This window comes from Nerophis lumbriciformis, linkage group LG03 (assembly GCF_033978685.3).
Source record: "Nerophis lumbriciformis linkage group LG03, RoL_Nlum_v2.1, whole genome shotgun sequence".
NCBI lineage: Eukaryota > Metazoa > Chordata > Actinopteri > Syngnathiformes > Syngnathidae > Nerophis > Nerophis lumbriciformis.
Window position 1 is genome coordinate 5,709,908 of NC_084550.2, and position 19,708 is coordinate 5,729,615.

The 19,708-nt window shown below is 42.4% G+C and overlaps 1 protein-coding gene across 1 annotated transcript in view; it reads right to left on the reverse strand.

Moving 5' to 3' along the window:
- Positions 1-19,708, reverse strand: part of LOC133575011 (uncharacterized) — a 60,943-nt gene that overhangs the window by 16,837 nt on the left and 24,398 nt on the right. The window contains exons 4-9 of the mRNA XM_061927464.1: positions 15,986-16,192; positions 4,669-4,778; positions 4,489-4,604; positions 4,299-4,377; positions 1,247-1,342; positions 1,062-1,172 (exon numbers count right to left, since the gene is read on the reverse strand). Of these exons, the coding sequence (XP_061783448.1) occupies positions 1,062-1,172; positions 1,247-1,342; positions 4,299-4,377; positions 4,489-4,604; positions 4,669-4,778; positions 15,986-16,192 (719 nt within the window). The remainder of the gene's footprint in view (positions 1-1,061; positions 1,173-1,246; positions 1,343-4,298; positions 4,378-4,488; positions 4,605-4,668; positions 4,779-15,985; positions 16,193-19,708) is intronic.

Below are 19,708 nucleotides of genomic sequence, written 5' to 3' on the forward strand. Positions count from 1 at the left end.
ACGTGACTGCTGTTGGTGTGTGTTGTTGCCACGCTGGGAGGACGTTAATGAAACTGCCTAACAATAAACCCACATAAGAAACCAAGAACTCGCCCTCCATCATTCTATAGTTATAACGTGATTGGGCAGGTACGCTTTTTTCTATTGTGGAGGACCTGAGTCCGCCTGAATTTCGGGAGATTTTCGGGAGAAAATTTGTCTCGGGAGGTTTTCGGGAGAGGCGCTGAATTTCGGGAGTCTCCCGGAAAATCTGGGAGGGTTGGCAAGTATGAATTTAATTATGATGCGTTCAAGAGTCTTACGGTCCGAGGGAAAAAGCTGTTACAGAACCTGGAGGTTGCGGAACCTCTTTCTAGAGTCCGGCAGTGAAAACAGTCCTTGGTGGGGGCGGGAGGAGTTTTTGCAGATTTTCTGAGCCCTGGTCAGGCAGCGGCTTTTTTGGGATCTCCTGGATAGGAGGAAGAGGAGTCCTGATGATCTTTTCCGCTGTCCTCACCACTCTCTGGAGAGACTTCCAGTCTGAGGCATTGCAGGCTCCAGTCCAGACAGAGATGCAGTTGGTCAGCAGGTTGGAGCAACATATGTTGCCATCCGAGCATCGTTATCATGGACGCCCCTGCTTATTTCAGCAAGACAATGCCAAGCCACGTGTTACAACAGCGTGGCTTCATAGTAAAAGCATTATGAAGCCTAAAATAGCACAACGGAGACCCCCGGACTGTTGAACAACTTAAGCTGTACATCAAGCAAGAATGGGAAAGAATTCCACCTGAAAAGCTTCAAAAATGTGTCTCCTCAGTTGCCAAACGTTTACTGAGTGTTGTTAAAAGGAAAGGCCATGTAACACAGTGGTAAAAATGCCCCTGTGACAATTTTTTTGCAATGTAAAAAAAAAAGTTTCTCAGTTGGAACATTAAATATCTTGTCTTTGCAGTCTATTCTATTGAAAATAAGTTGAAAAGGATTTACAAATCATTGTATTCTGTTTTCATTTACGAATTACACAACGCGCCAACTTCACTGGTTTCGGGTTTTGTAAAAGAAATGACAGTTTTTCAAACCTGCGTGTTCCCGAACATGCCGATCTTGCCGCCATGGTGGACCGTGAGCGCCGGGTGCATGTCCCTCACAGTCTTGAACAGGTCTTCAAACTCCTGGTTCACCGCAATGTCCTTGATTGCCGGCGGCGAACACGTGTTTAGAGGAGAACAACCACCGTCGCCCGGGCAACGTGTGCAAAACTTACGTAAAAGTTCAGTTCCTCCACGGCTGGATCCGGGTTCTCCTGGATGGACTTGAGGATTCTGGAACAGCCGACACTCTGGATGGGGTTCCGACCCAGCTGGAACATTACACACAAGGCATACATTGATTGCTGATATGTCAAAAAAAACAAGAACCAGAGTAGTAATAAATAAAAAAAATAAAAAAAAAATAAAAAAAAATGTATATATATATATATATATATATATATATATATATACATACCGTATTTTCCGCACCATAAGGGGCCCTGGGTTATAAGCCGCGCCTTCAATGAACGGCATATTTCAAAACTTTGTCCACCTATAAGCCGCCCCGTGTTATAAGCCGCATCTAACTGCGCTAAAGGAATGTCAAAAAAACAGTCAGATAGGTCAGTCAAACTTTAATAATATATTAAAAACCAGCGTGATGTGGGCGCGCATGGAGTCGTATATCAACATGGACGGAGCTGCGTGAAAAAAGCCACCCGGCCTCTTCGCGTAAACTTACCTTAACCACTCGCTCATCTTTTCTTCATCCATCCCTTCGAGTTAGCTTTTATGATGACGCCGGCTGGAAAGGTCTCTTTTGGCAAGGTCTTCCTTTTGAATATCACCATGGGTGGAAGTTTCTGGCCATTAGCATGGCAAGCTAGAACCACAGTGAAGGATGACTTCTCATTCCCTGTGGTGCGAATATTCACCGTACGTGCTCCCGTTGTATCCACAGTGCGGTTCACAGGAATATCAAAAGTCAGTGGAACCTCGTCCATGTTGATAATGTTCTCTGGCCGGATCTTTTTTTCAGCTATCTTGTTTTTACAATATGCACGGAAAATAGCCAGCTTTTCTTGAAAGTCTTTAGGCAGTTGCTGTGAAATAGTAGTCCGTGTGCGGATGGAGAGATTGCGTCTTTTCATGAACCAGAAACCTGTCGCTTAGTAGGAGCCATTTTGTGGTCTTTACAGATGTAAACACACAAAGGAAATGAAACGTAATATCCGCGCGCTTCTTCTTCTTCTACGCGGGCGGGTGGTTGCTTACAGTAGAAGAAGAAGAGCTTCCTGTTCTATGGGGGCGGGTGCTTACCTTGGCGGTTGCTTGCGTAGAAGAAGAAGCACTTCCTCTTCTACGGGGAAAAAAGATGGCGGCTGTTTACCGTAGTTGCGAGACCTAAACTTTATGAAAATGAATCTTAATATTAATCCATATATAAAGCGCACCGGGTTATAAGCCGCACTGTCAGCTTTTGAGTAAATTTGTGGTTTTTAGGTGCGGCTAATAGTGCGGAAAATACGTATATATATATATATATATATATATATATATATATAATTAATCTTAGTAAATTTAATTAAGAAATACAATAAAAATAAAACAGTGAATTAATCTTAAATTATATTACAAAACCCAAAACCAGTGAAGTTGGTACGTTGTAAATAAAAACAGATTTTCAGTGTTGAAAATCCTTTTCAACTTATATTCAATTGAATTGACAAATAGATATTTAATGTTCGAACTGAGAAACTTTTTTTTGTGTGCAAATAATCATTAACTTATAATTTAATGGCAGCAACACATTGCAAAAAAGTTGGCGCAGGGGCATTTTTACCACTGTGTTACATGGCCTTTCCTTTTAACAACACTCAGTAAACGTTTGGGAACTGAGGAGACACATTTTTTTAAGCGACTCAGGTGGAATTCTTTCCCATTCTTGCTTGATGTACAGCTTAAGTTGTTCAACAGTCCGGGGGTCTACGTTGTGGTATTTTAGGCTTCATAATGCGCCACACATTTTCAATGGCAGACAGATCTGGACTACAGGCAGGCCAGTCTAGTACCCGCACTCTTTTACTATGAAGCCACGTTGATGTAACACGTGGGTTGGCATTGACTTGCTGAAATAAGCAGGGGCGTCCATGATAACGTTGCTTGGATGGCAACATATGTTGCTCCAAAACCTGTATGTACCTTTCAGCATTAATGGCGCCTTCACAGATGTGTAAGTTACCCATGTCTTGGGCACTAATACACCCCCATACCATCACACATGCTGGCTTTTGAAATTTGTGCCTAGAACAATCCGGACGGTTCTTTTCCTCTTTGGTCCGTAGGACACGACGTCCACAATTTCCAAAAACAATTTGAAATGTGGACTCGTCAGACCAGAGAACACTTTTCCACTTTGCACCAGTCCAGCTTAGATGATCTTGGGCCCAGCAAAGCCGGCGGTGTTTCTGTGGCGAAGACACAACAAACTCCCTTCTTGTCTCTCATGGACACACACCTGTTGTTGTTGACTTTGGACTTATCGGCTGCACAACATCAAGGCCGCGGAACACACACGCATCCACAAAAAATATATGCCACACACACATACCCCACCCCCAATCCAACGTCCTCTACGCAAATCCCATAGGGGTGATGAAAGGATGGGCAGCGCCTGAGAGCTGCGGCCTGCCACCATGGCCCCGCACTCCCTCCCCTCTGTTGCTAGATATCTCGAGATGTACGTTGTAATATTTATATGTGCTTTGCTATGGAGGTTTTTTCCCACTCCAGACTGGACCCCCTTAGGAGTCGAGTCTAGATTGTATTTTTTTACTCATCCTTCCCCAGCGTTGACCTTTTCCTCATCTTTTACGGGACGCCTTGTGGCGACCCATCAGCGTTCTTGTTCTGTAACCCTGTACACTGTTTGTTTGTCTAACCTTGAACGGGTTTGTGCTGTAAACAAAGTTTCGTTGTACTTGTGCAATGACAATAAAGACCTATCCTATCCTATCTTATCCTTCTGGCCAGCACGTCATTATTTTAAGGTATATTGACAAAATAATTACATAACCAGGAAGGCCTCGCCAAGCCCATTAATTTGAGACGTGACTCAATTGGGTTTTCTGCGATACCATTTTTGACCTTATCGCAGCTAAACATCTGGCAATCTCCTTAAGATCAAGGGCAATGGCTACCAAATAATAATCAGTCAATCCACCAAGTTTAAGACGATCGGTCATAAATGTCCTCTTATTGGGTTCATTCATTTATCTTACGTACGTTCAGGCATCGGAGGGTCTTGTTGACTTTGAGGCCGCAGGCGAGGTAGGCGGCTCCTTCAGGGGGGATTCTGTTGTTGCTTGTTGTCAGACACACACACAATTAGTGTCACGTTGACTCTTTCCACAGTAACGGAATCATTTTATTCATCAGCAGACAAGTCACCAAAGCTCAGGGCGACGCCTCCTACCTGACGTTTAGCTCCTCCAGGACATTGTTGTCTTTAAGAGCTTGTCCTAAAGCCCGAGCTCTTTCCTTGCCAAAGCCATTATAAGACAAATCCACACTTCTTAGGAAGAAGTTTCCCTAAAAAGATAAGTGTGTGTATCCCATTATGTAGTTTGGCTTTTTTTGTGACGCCGTGTGTTACCCCGAGCCCGTTGGCCAAGACGGCAGCTCCTCTTCCTCCGATGCTGTTCCAGGCCAGACTCAACCATCGCAAGCCGGTGTTCTCCGACAGAGCGTCTCCCAGAGTAAGTCCTGGGAGGGTTGTGGGGACAATCAAAGCAAACATCGTAAATGTCAACGACCATTTTTGGTTGCCAGACTCTAAATCCGGGGTCAGGCCCGCGGACTGGTTGGATGAGTTTGCTAAGTCTAAAAATGTACCTGAAATATTTGACGCTGTTCTAAATGTGTCCAGTGACGTGCGGTGAGGTTGATGGCTGGTGAGGCACTGACTTCATCACAGTCAGATTTACAAACATATGAACCCTAAAGAGTATCTTATTCACCATTTGATTGGCAGCAGTTAACGGGTTATGTTTAAAAGCTCATACCAGCATTCTTCCCTGCTTGGCACTCAGCATCAAGGGTTGGAATTGGGGGTTAAATCACCAAAAATTATTCCCGGGCGCGGCGCCGCTGCAGCCCACTGCTCCCCTCACCTCCCAGGGGGTGATCAAGGGGATGGGTCAAATGCAGAGGACAAATTTCATTACACCTAGTGTGTGTGTGACAATCATTGCTACTTTAACTTAACTTTAACTTTACACATACAAACTGTAGCACACAAAAAAGCACATTTAATAAAAAAAAACGTTATTATGGTCTTACCTTTACTTAGAAATGAAGTCCACAACTAAAGCCCTCATTTCAACTTTCCACGTGCAAGATTGAATCTATTTAAAAAAGTGTAACCGAGGGTTTATAAATGTCGCCTATACTGTATGAAACTACAAAATAACAAACACGGAGGCTCCAGTTTACACGAGGACCACTTTATTTACCTTCTTTCAAAAACCTCCGCTCCACTCCGTGTCACATCACTCCCGCTCTTAGCGCCTTCAAAATAAGAGCTCAAGGCATATACTGTATAACAGCGCATAACAGGAACTTAACATCACAAAGAGGAAAGCCCATGAAAATAGGTTACAAAAGTTATTTAATAAGAAGCCAAAAAGTGCAAAAACAATAATGTTCGTGTAGGAGGAGTTGTCTGCAGGTGTACCTAATGTTGTGGCCCTGCAGTCATTCACAACTCCTCCAACACGAACATTATTGTTTTTGCACTTTTTGGCTTCTTATGAAATAACGTTTTTAAATAGATTCAATCTTGCACGTGGAAAGTTTAAGTGTGGGCTTTAGTTGATATAATAATTCTACGGCGGGGGTGCAGGAGGCGGGGTTACTGGAGCCTCAGCCAGTACGTCTTTTGCAGCCGTTTTATGATCGCTCAGCACAAGAAATACGTTACACACATACAGTTGTTGACAAAATACACTGTACATTATATACCTCAGCTAACTAAACTATGGAAATGTATAATATAATTCATATAGCAATACGGTCTCACTGCACAGCAGGCCAGCAGTTAGCCGAGTCCGGAATCCATGTTGAGGCACTGAGTGACGTGCCTCAACTGGCTGCTGTTCACCGCACCGTCTCTTCTCAGTATTTGAACGGCAAATGTGAAAATTCAGCGATTTTGAATAAAAATAATCTAAAACTGGTGAAGTTAAATGGAAAATAACTCTATAGTATAATCACTGGATACATATAACAATTTAATTAATTTTTTTTCTTTTTACATTTTTTTTCTTTCCATGATGGCAGGTGAGGCCCCGCCTCACCTGCCTCTAGTGACTGCACGTCACTGAATGTGTCCACTGGATGTCGCAATAGCAAGTCTTTGTATCTCTGTCGATGATATGTACAAAATAAACCACATGATGTTAGTGCATCAGTCGAGGAAAATGATCAATCAATGTTTATTTATATAGCCCTAAATCACAAGTGTCTCAAAGGGCTGCACAAGCCACGACGACATCCTCGGTACAGAGCCCACATAAGGGCAAGGAAAAACTCACCCCAGTGGGACGTCGATGTGAATGACTATGAGAAACCTTGGAGAGGACCGCATATGTGGGTAACCCCCCCCTCTAGGGGAGACCGAATGCAATGGATGTCGAGTGAGTCTAACATAATATTGTGAGAGTCCAGTCCATAGTGGATCTAACATAATAGTGAGAGTCCAGTCCATAGTGGATCTAACATAATAGTGAGAGTCCAGTCCATAGTGGATCTAACATAATAGTGAGAGTCCAGTCCATAGTGGATCTAACATAATAGTGAGAGTCCAGTCCATAGTGGATCTAACATAATAGTGAGAGTCTGTTTGTTGTTGTTTTACTTTTGTAACTGTATGTAGAAATGGCTGGTTGCATCAGCTCTGCTCTTTGATGTCCTTTGTGTTCTTTGATGTTTCCCTCTTACACACATGCTTATGTGTGCTATGGCTATGAGTTTTCCCCCCTTGGCCTCAGTCTGGACCCCCTCTCCAGGGGCCCAGGCTTAGACTGAATATTTTTTGTAAGGGGCGCCGGAATTTGGCAGACCCATCAGCGATCCTGTTTTGTCTTATCCATTTTTTTAACGTAATGTTTTTATATACATGTTACAGGTTATATATCCTTTATTATTGAATGTATCAAATGCGATGAATATTTTAATGGACCACAATGGAAACAAGCCTTTTGGCTTTTTGTGCCATCCATTCGCCTTTTTAAAGGGGAACATTATCACCAGACCTATGTAAGCGTCAATATATACCTTGATGTTGCAGAAAAAAGACCATATATTTTTTTTAACCGATTTCCGAACTCTGAATGGGTGCATTTTGGCGAATTAAACGCCTTTCTAGTATTTGCTCTCGGAGCGTGGCGTCACATCGGGAAGCAATCCACCATTTTCTCAAACACCGAGTCAAATCAGCTCTGTTATTTTCCGTTTTTTCGACTGTTTTCCGTACCTTGGAGACATCATGCCTCGTCGGTGTGTTGTCGGAGGGTGTAACAACACGAACAGGGACGGATTCAAGTTGCACCAGTGGCCCAAAGATGCCAAAGTGGCAAGAAATTGGACGTTTGTTCCGCACACTTTACCGACGAAAGCTATGCTACGACAGAGATGGCAAGAATGTGTGGATATCCTGCGACACTCAAAGCAGATGCATTTCCAACCATAAAGTCAAAGAAATCTGCCGCCAGACCCCCATTGAATCTGCCGGAGTGTGTGAGCAATTCAGGGACAAAGGACCTCGGTAGCACGGCAAGCAATGGCGGCAGTTTGTTCCCGCAGACGAGCGAGCTAAACCCCCTATTGACCCTAGCTTCACTGGCCTGCTGACATCAACTCCAAAACTGGACAGATCAGCTTTCAGGAAAAGAGCGCGGATGAGGGTATGTCTACAGAATATATTAATTGATGAAAATTGGGCTGTCTGCACTCTCAAAGTGCATGTTGTTGCCAAATGTATTTCATATGCTGTAAACCTAGTTCATAGTTGTTAGTTTCCTTTAATGCCAAACAAACACATACCAATCGTTGGTTAGAAGGCGATCGCCGAATTCGTCCTCGCTTTCTCCCGTGTCGCTGGCTGTCGTGTCGTTTTCGTGGGTTTCGCTTGCATACGGTTCAAACCGATATGGCTCAATAGCTTCAGTTTCTTCTTCAATTTCGTTTTCGCTACCTGCCTCCACACTACAACCATCCGTTTCAATACATGCGTAATCTGTTGAATCGCTTAAGCCGCTGAAATCCGAGTCTGAATCCGAGCTAATGTCGCTATAGCTTGCTGTTCTTTCCGCCATGTTTGTTTGTGTTGGCATCACTATGTGACGTCACAGGAAAATGGACGGGTGTATATAACGATGGTTAAAATCAGGCACTTTGAAGCTTTTTTTAGGGATATTGCGTGATGGGTAAAATTTTGAAAAAAACTTTGAAAAATAAAATAAGCCACTGGGAACTGATTTTTAATGGTTTTAACCCTTCTGAAATTGTGATAATGTTCCCCTTTAAATGGATTAAATTCTTTAAGATGTCAATAAACTTCTCAATCAATCAAAGTCTCCCTGTAATGTTTGTCTGCTCTTGAATGGGATTGTGCTGAAAATATTAATTAATAAAGTATTTCTGATTCTAATTCTGATATATATGAGCAGAAAAATGGTAATTGGACCTGGAAAAATGCTATCGCAACAAGCTGAGATATCATCAGAGGTGGGTAGTAACGCGCTACATTTACTCCGTTACATCTACTTGAGTAACTTTTGGGATAAATTGTACTTCTAAGAGTAGTTTTAATGCAACATACTTTTACTTTTACTTGAGTATATTTATAGAGAAGAAACGCTACTTTTACTCCGCTACTTTTATCTACATTCAGCTCGCTACTCGCTACTAATTTTTATCGATCTGTTAATGCACGCTTTGTTTGTTTTGGTCTGTCAGACAGACCTTCATAGTGCCTGTCTTACTGGTGACGTTTCACCCCGTTCCACCAATAAAATGCAGTCACTAGTGACGTTTGACTCCGTTCCACCAATCAGATGTAGTCACTGGTGACGTTGGACCAATCAAACAGAGCCAGGGGTCACATGACCTGACTTATTGGGGTGTTACCATTTAGTGGTCAATTGTACGGAATATGTACTGTACTGTGCAATCTACTAATAAAAGTTCCAATCAATCAATCAAAAGTGTGAAGGAAAAAAGACCCTTTTTTATTTTAACCGTACATCCCGTCAAAAGCCTAAAGACTGACTGCACAGTTCCTGTCTTCACAATAAAAGTGCCGCTCCATCGCGCCTGCGCTTTCAGAATAAGAGTCTCCGAAAGCCAGTGCAAACAAGCTAGCAAGCTAGCAAGCTACGGAGTTTGCCGCCAATGTATTTCTTGTAAAGTGTATAAAAACGAATATGGAAGCTGGACAAATAAGAAGCCAAAAACCAACCACTTTCATGTGGTATTAGACAGAAAAGAGGAACTTTTTTTCTCCTCCATTTGAAAACGTGGACGTTATCATCACTACTGTCTGATTACAATCAATGCAAGTCATCAGAATCAGGTAATACACCAACTTATATTCTTGTTTTCATGAAAGAAAGGAATCTATATGTGTTAAACACGCATGAATATTCATTAAAACACCTTTAACATGTAAACAAAAACGGCAAAATAAATAAATGTAAATTATATACTGTATATATCAATGTATGTATACATATATATATGTGTGTGTATATATATATATATATATATATATATATATATATATATATATATATATATATATATATATATATATATATATATATATATATATGTGTGTGTATATGTTACTCATCAGTTACTCAGTACTTGAGTAGTTTTTTCACAACATACTTTTTACTTTTACTCAAGTAAATATTTGGGTGACTACTCCTTACTTTTACTTGAGTAATAAAGCTCTAAAGTAACAGTACTCTTACTTGAGTACAATTTCTGGCTACTCTACCCACCTCTGGATATCATAGGTCTGATGTTTGGAAAAACAATGTTAGATTCTTTGAAGTCTCAACAGTCTTTGAAGTTTACGAAGAAAACATGTTAAGTTCTTTGATTGTATTTAGTCTTTGATGTGCCCAAAACACATAAAGTCGGTTTGATCTTTGGTAAAAAATGTGTTTGTTCGATCCGTTGAGGCGATGTTCACCCTGTTGGCGGCCATTTCAAAGAATTTGTGCAAAATAATATTTGGAGTATTCCGCAAACCTACCGTCCACTTTTGTAAATATCACATGATTATTATTCGGCATGATGTTGCATCCTTACAGCTACTGTGTGGAACAATTTCCCCTGTGGATCATTAAAGTTAGTCTAAGTCTAAGTCTAAGTCTAAATATACATCAAATACAGTTTTTTCCTATTAACGTATGTTTGAAAAACATCAAAGACAATTTGGAGCCTGCAATTAAAAATAAAGGTGTTATCGCCAACATCAAAGACCTCATAGAGTAACTGACAGCGTTCATCAAATTCATCATCGTCCGGAGGAAAGAAAACTTCGAGGCTTTGTCGGAAAAGCAATAAAGAAGGATGCGCGTGTTCGAGTCCTCCGCATTGAAGACCGGTAAATGTGCCGGGATGACATTTCAGCACAAGCGGAATCAAACATGCACGGATGAAATACGACCCAGCGTACGCCCCCGTCACAAACACACACACACACACACACACCAATACAACAAGCAATATCCAACGCGGTACATCCCGGGTGTGCGTTTCCTCCACCGGCGTCCCGTCAAAGAGCTCATAAGCATGATAACTGAAAGGCCTTTTAATGAGAGACAATGTTCTTGACCTTTGAATGCCACAGTCTGCTGCCGCCGCCCAAATAAGGACGCGGCCTCTCGGCAAGCTGTCGCCTCTTCCATCATCCCCCCCAAAAAACGTCCAATAAACCGGAGACGCCTTGTCATAGTGACGCTGAATGGACCTGATGCTGGTCATCAGACAACTTGGCAAACTACAAACCCCAAAACCAGTGAAGTTGGCACGTTGTGTAAATGGTAAATAAAAACAGAATACAATAATTTGCAACCTATATTCAATTGAATATCAATCAATGTTTACTTATATAGCCCTAAATCACAAGTGACGACATCCTCGGTTCAGATCGCACATCAGGGCAAGGAAAAACTCAACCCAATGGGACCATAAGAAACCTTGGAGAGGACCGCAGATACAAAAATACTACTCAAAGATCCTCTATAAGACAGGAACACTGCTATTTTTAAAGGACCAACTGCAAAAACACTGCTCAAAGATCCTCTATAAGACAAGAACACTTCTGTTTTTATGACCTACTGCAAAAACACTACTCAAAGATCCTCTTTAATACAGAAAAACGTTGCAGTTTTTAATGACCTACTGCAAAAACACTACTCAAAGATCCTCTATAAGACAGGAACACTTTGCCGTTTTTAAGGACATACTGCAAAAATACTACTCACAGATCCCCTATAAGACAGGACATTTTTGCTCTTTTTAATGACCTACTGCAAAAATACTACTCAAAGATCCTCTATAAGACACAAACACTGCTATATTTAAAGGACCTACTGCAAAAACACCACCCAAAGATCCTCTATAAGACAGGAACACTTTGCTGTTTTTATGGCCTACTGCAAAAACACTGCTCAAAGATCGTCTATAAGACAGGAACACTTTGCTGTTTTTATTACCTATTGCAAAAATACTACTCAAAGATCCTCTATAAGACAGGAACACTTTGCTGTTTTTATTACCTATTGCAAAAATACTACTCAAAGATCCTCTATAAGACAGGAACACTGCTGTTTTTATGACCTATTGCAAAAATACTACTCAAAGATCCTCTATAAGACAGGAACACTTTGCTGTTTTTATTACCTATTGCAAAAATACTACTCAAAGATCCTCTATAAGACAGGAACACTGCTGTTTTTATGACCTATTGCAAAAATACTACTCAAAGATCCTCTATAAGACAGGAACACTTTGCTGTTTTTATGACCTACTGCAAAAATACTACTCAAAGATCCTCTATAAGACAGGAACACTTTGCTGTTTTTATGACCTGCTGCAAAAATACTACTCAAAAATCCTCTATAAGACAGGAACACTGCTGTTTTTATGACCTACTGCAAAAACACTACTCAAAGATCCTCTATAGGACAGGGACACTGCTGTTTTTATGACCTACTGCAAAAATACTACTCAAAGATCCTCTATAAGACAGGAACACTTTGCTGTTCTTATTACCTATTGCAGAAATACTACTCAAAGATCCTCTATAAGACAGGAACACTTTGCCCTTTTTAATGAGCTACTGCAAAAACACTACTCAAAGATCCTCTATAAGACAGGAACACTTTGCCCTTTTTAATGACCTACTGCAAAAACACTACTCAAAGATCCTCTATAAGACAGGAACACGTTGCTGTTTTTATGACCTACTGCAAAAATACTACTCAAAGATCCTCTATAAGACAGGAACACTGCTATTTTTAAAGGACCAACTGCAAAAACACTGCTCAAAGATCCTCTATAAGACAAGAACACTGCTGTTTTTATGACCTACTGCAAAAACACTACTCAAAGATCCTCTTTAAGACAGAAAAACGTTGCAGTTTTTAATGACCTACTGCAAAAACACTACTCAAAGACCCTCTATAAGACAGGAACACTTTGCCGTTTTTAAGGACATACTGCAAAAATACTACTCACAGATCCCCTATAAGACAGGACATTTTTGTTCTTTTTAATGACCTACTGCAAAAATACTACTCAAAGATCCTCTATAAGACACGAACACTGCTATATTTAAAGGACCTACTGCAAAAACACCACCCAAAGATCCTCTATAAGACAGGAACACTTTGCTGTTTTTATGGCCTACTGCAAAAACACTGCTCAAAGATCGTCTATAAGACAGGAACACTTTGCTGTTTTTATTACCTATTGCAAAAATACTACTCAAAGATCCTCTATAAGACAGGAACACTTTGCTGTTTTTATTACCTATTGCAAAAATACTACTCAAAGATCCTCTATAAGACAGGAACACTGCTGTTTTTATGACCTATTGCAAAAATACTACTCAAAGATCCTCTACAAGACAGGAACACTTTGCTGTTTTTATGACCTACTGCAAAAATACTACTCAAAGATCCTCTATAAGACAGGAACACTTTGCTGTTTTTATGACCTGCTGCAAAAATACTACTCAAAAATCCTCTATAAGACAGGAACACTGCTGTTTTTATGACCTACTGCAAAAACACTACTCAAAGATCCTCTATAGGACAGGGACACTGCTGTTTTTATGACCTACTGCAAAAATACTACTCAAAGATCCTCTATAAGACAGGAACACTTTGCTGTTCTTATTACCTATTGCAGAAATACTACTCAAAGATCCTCTATAAGACAGGAACACTTTGCTGTTTTTATGACCTACTGCAAAAACACTACTCAAAGATCCTTTTTAAGACAGAAAAACTTTGCCGTTTTTAATGACCTACTGCAAAAACACTACTCAAAGATCCTCTATAAGACAGGAACACTGCTATTTTTAAAGGACCAACTGCAAAAACACTGCTCAAAGATCCTCTATAAGACAGGAACACTTTGCCCTTTTTAATGACCTACTGCAAAAACACTACTCAAAGATCCTCTATAAGACAGGAACACTTTGCTGTTTTTATGACCTATTGCAAAAATACTACTCAAAGATCCTCTATAAGACAGGAACACTTTGCTGTTTTTATGACGTACTGCAAAAACACTACTCAAAGATCCTCTTTAAGACAGAAAAACGTTGCCGTTTTTAATGACCTACTGCAAAAATACTACTCAAAGATCCTCTATAAGACAGGAACACTGCTATTTTTAAAGGACCAACTGCAAAAACACTGCTCAAAGATCCTCTATAAGACAAGAACACTGCTGTTTTTATGACCTACTGCAAAAACACTACTCAAAGATCCTCTTTAAGACAGAAAAACGTTGCAGTTTTTAATGACCTACTGCAAAAACACTACTCAAAGATCCTCTATAAGACAGGACATTTTTGCTCTTTTTAATGACCTACTGCAAAAATACTACTCAAAGATCCTCTATAAGACACGAACACTGCTATATTTAAAGGACCTACTGCAAAAACACCACCCAAAGATCCTCTATAAGACAGGAACACTTTGCTGTTTTTATGGCCTACTGCAAAAACACTACTCAAAGATCCTCTATAAGACAGGGACACTTTGCTGTTTTTATGACCTACTGCAAAAATACTACTCAAAGATCCTCTATAAGACAGGAACACTTTGCTGTTCTTATTACCTATTGCAAAAACACTACTCAAAGATCCTCTATAAGACAGGAACACTTTGCTGTTTTTATGACCTACTGCAAAAATACTACTCAAAGATCCTCTATAAGACAGGAACACTTTGCTGTTTTTATGACCTACTGCAAAAATACTACTCAAAGATCCTCTATAAGACAGGAACACTTTGCTGTTTTTATGACCTACTGCAAAAACACTACTCAAAGATCCTCTTTAATACAGAAAAACGTTGCAGTTTTTAATGACCTACTGCAAAAACACTACTCAAAGATCCTCTATAAGACAGGAACACTTTGCCGTTTTTAAGGACCTACTGCAAAAATACTACTCAAAGATCCTCTATAAGACAGGAACACTTTGCCCTTTTTAATGAGCTACTGCAAAAACACTACTCAAAGATCCTCTATAGGACACGGACACTGCTATATTTAAAGGACCTACTGCAAAAACACCACTCAAAGATCCTCTATAAGACAGGAACACTTTGCTGTTTTTATGGCCTACTGCAAAAACACTGCTCAAAGATCCTCTATAAGACATGAAACACTTTGCTGTTTTTATTACCTATTGCAAAAATACTACTCAAAGATCCTCTATAAGACAGGAACACTTTGCTGTTCTTATTACCTATTGCAGAAATACTACTCAAAGATCCTCTATAAGACAGGAACACTTTGCTGTTTTTATGACCTACTGCAAAAACACTACTCAAAGATCCTCTTTAAGACAGAAAAACGTTGCCGTTTTTAATGACCTACTGCAAAAACACTACTCAAAGATCCTCTATAAGACAGGAACACTTTGCAGTTTTTAAGGACCTACTGCAAAAATACTACTCACAGATCCTCTATAAGACAGGAACACTTTGCCCTTTTTAATGACCTACTGCAAAAACACTACTCAAAGATCCTCTATGAGACAGGAACACTTTGCTGTTTTTATGACCTATTGCAAAAATACTACTCAAAGATCCTCTATAAGACAGGAACACTTTGCTGTTTTTATGACTTACTGCAAAAATACTACTCAAAGATCCTCTATAAGACAGGAACACTGCTGTTTTTATGACCTACTGCAAAAACACTACTCAAAGATCCTCTATAAGACAGGGACACTGCTGTTTTTATGACCTACTGCAAAAATACTACTTCAAAGATCCTCTATAAGACAGGAACACTTTGCCCTTTTTAATGACCTACTGCAAAAATACTACTCAAAGATCCTCTATAAGACAGGAACACTTTGCTGTTTTTATGACCTACTGCAAAAACACTACTCAAAGATCCTCTATAAGACAGGAACACTTTGCTGTTTTTATGACCTACTGCAAAAATACTACTCAAAGATCCTCTATAAGACAGGAACACTTTGCTGTTTTTATGACCTACTGCAAAAATACTACTCAAAGATCCTCTATAAGACAGAAACCCTTTGTTTTTAAGGGCCTACTGCAAAAACTCTACTCAAAGATCCTCTGTATGACAGGAACACTTTGCTGTTTTTGTATGTTTTAATGATTTTTATGGCGCTATACCTGCTCGCTCTCCCAGAGCGTTGTGGCTCAGGTCCAGACGCTGCAGGGTGGCGTTGCGGTGCAGGGCGGGGCTCAGGTGATCCGCAGCCTGGTCGCCAAGACGATTGCCTGACAGGTCCAGACGAAGCAGGCTGTTGTTCTCCTTCAGCATGGAGGACACGGCCTGGCAGCCTACGTCCCCGACACGGTTGTCGGACATGTCCACCTCTGGCATACATTAGCAGACATGGACGTAAGTATTGGGACACATATAGACGGTTGTCGGACATGTCCACCTCTGGCATACATTAGCAGACAAGGACGTAAGTATTGGGACACGTACAGACGGTTGTCGGACATGTCCACCTCTGGCATCAGCAGACATGGACGTAAGTATTGGGACACGTACAGACGGTTGTCGGACATGTCCACCTTTGGCATCAGCAGACATGGACGTAAGTATTGGGACACGTACAGACGGTTGTCGGACATGTCCACCTCTGGCATACATTAGCAGACATGGACGTAAGTATTGGGACACGTACAGACGGTTGTCGGACATGTCCACCTCTGGCATACATTAGCAGACAAGGACGTAAGTATTGGGACACGTACAGACGGTTGTCGGACATGTCCACCTCTGGCATCAGCAGACATGGACGTAAGTATTGGGACACGTACAGACGGTTGTCGGACATGTCCACCTCTGGCATCAGCAGACATGGACGTAAGTATTGGGACACGTACAGACGGTTGTCGGACATGTCCACCTCTGGCATCAGCAGACATGGACGTAAGAATTGGGACACGTACAGACGGTTGTTGGACATGTCCACCTCTGGCATCAGCAGACATGGACGTAAGTATTGGGACACGTACAAGCGGTTGTCGGACTTGTCCACCTCTGGCATCAGCAGACATGGACGTAAGTATTGGGACACGAACAGACATGGACGTAAGTATTGGGACACGTACAGACGGTTGTCGGACATGTCCACCTCTGGCATCAGCAGACATGGACGTAAGAATTGGGACAAGTACAGACGGTTGTTGGACATGTCCACCTCTGGCATCAGCAGACATGGACGTAAGTATTGGGACACGAACAGACATGGACGTAAGTATTGGGACACGTACAGACGGTTGTCGGACATGTCCACCTCTGGTATCAGCAGACATGGACGTAAGTATTGGGACACGTACAGACGGTTGTCGGACATGTCCACCTCTGGCATCAGCAGACATGGACGTAAGTATTGGGACACGTACAGACGGTTGTCGGACATGTCCACCTCTGGCATCAGCAGACATGGACGTAAGTATTGGGACACGAGCAGACATGGACGTAAGTATTGGGACACGTACAGACGGTTGTCGGACATGTCCACCTCTGGCATCAACAGACATGGACGTAAGTATTGGGACACGAGCAGACATGGACGTAAGTATTGGGACACGTACAGACGGTTGTCGGACATGTCCACCTCTGGCATCAGCAGACATGGACGTAAGTATTGGGACACGTACAGACGGTTGTCGGACATGTCCACCTCTGGCATCAGCAGACATGGACGTAAGTATTGGGACACGAGCAGACATGGACGTAAGTATTGGGACACGTACAGACGGTTGTCGGACATGTCCACCTCTGGCATACATTAGCAGACATGGACGTAAGTATTGGGACATGTACAGACGGTTGTCAGACATGTCCACCTCTGGCATCAGCAGACATGGACGTAAGTATTGGGACACGAGCAGACATGGACGTAAGTATTGGGACACGTACAGACGGTTGTCGGACATGTCCACCTCTGGCATTAGCAGACATGGACGTAAGAATTGGGACACGTACAGACGGTTGTCGGACATGTCCACCTCTGGCATCAGCAGACATGGACGTAAGTATTGGGACACGTACAGACGGTTGTCGGACATGTCCACCTCTGGCATCAGCAGACATGGACGTAAGTATTGGGACACGAGCAGACATGGACGTAAGTATTGGGACACGTACAGACGGTTGTCGGACATGTCCACCTCTGGCATACATTAGCAGACATGGACGTAAGTATTGGGACATGTACAGACGGTTGTCAGACATGTCCACCTCTGGCATCAGCAGACATGGACGTAAGTATTGGGACACGAGCAGACATGGACGTAAGTATTGGGACACGTACAGACGGTTGTCGGACATGTCCACCTCTGGCATCAGCAGACATGGACGTAAGTATTGGGACATGTACAGACGGTTGTCGGACATGTCCACCTCTGGCATCAGCAGACATGGACGTAAGTATTGGGACACGTACAGACGGTTGTCGGACATGTCCACCTCTGGCATCAGCAGACATGGACGTAAGTATTGGCACACGTACAGACGGTTGTCGGACATGTCCACCTCTGGCATACATCAGCAGACATGGACGTAAGTATTGGGACACGTACAGACGGTTGTCGGACATGTCCACCTCTGGCATCAGCAGACATGGACGTAAGTATTGGGACACGTACAGACGGTTGTCGGACATGTCCACCTCTGGCATCAGCAGACATGGACTTAAGTATTGGGACACCTACAGACGGTTGTCGGACATGTCCACCTCTGGCATCAGCAGATATGGGCGTAAGTATTGGGACACGTACAGACGGTTGTCGGACATGTCCACCTCTGGCATCAGCAGACATGGACGTAAGTATTGGGACATGAGCAGACATGGACGTAAGTATTGGGACACGTACAAGCGGTTGTTGGACATGTCCACCTCTGGCATCAGCAGACATGGACGTAAATATTGGGAAACGAGCAGACATGGACATAAGTATTGGGACACGTACAGACGGTTGTCAGACATGTCCACCTCTGGCATCAGCAGACATGGACGTAAGTATTGGGACACGTACAGACGGTTGTCGGACATGTCCACCTCTGGCATCAGCAGACATGGACGTAAGTATTGGGACACGTACAGACGGTTGTCGGACATGTCCACCTCTGGCATCAGCAGACATGGACGTAAGTATTGGGACACGTACAGACGGTTGTCAGACATGTCCACCTCTGGCATCAGCAGACATGGACGTAAGTATTGGGACACATACAGACGGTTGTCGGACATGTCCACCTCTGGCATCAGCAGACATGGACGTAAGTATTGGGACATGTACAGACGGTTGTCGGACATGTCCACCTCTGGCATCAGCAGACATGGACATAAGTATTGGGACACCTACAGACGGTTGTCGGACATGTCCACCTCTGGCATCAGCAGATATGGGCGTAAGTATTGGGACACGTACAGACGGTTGTCGGACATGTCCACCTCTGGCATCAGCAGACATGGACGTAAGTATTGGGACACGTACAGACGGTTGTCGGACATGTCCACCTCTGGCATACATTAGCAGACATGGACGTAAGTATTGGGACACGTACAGACGGTTGTCGGACATGTCCACCTCTGGCATACATTAGCAGACATGGACGTAAGTATTGGGACACGTACAGACGGTTGTCGGACATGTCCACCTCTGGCATCAACAGACATGGACGTAAGTATTGGGACACGAGCAGACATGGACGTAAGTATTGGGACACGTACAGACGGTTGTCGGACATGTCCACCTCTGGCATCAGCAGACATGGACGTAAGTATTGGGACACGTACAGACGGTTGTCGGACATGTCCACCTCTGGCATCAGCAGACATGGACGTAAGTATTGGGACACGAGCAGACATG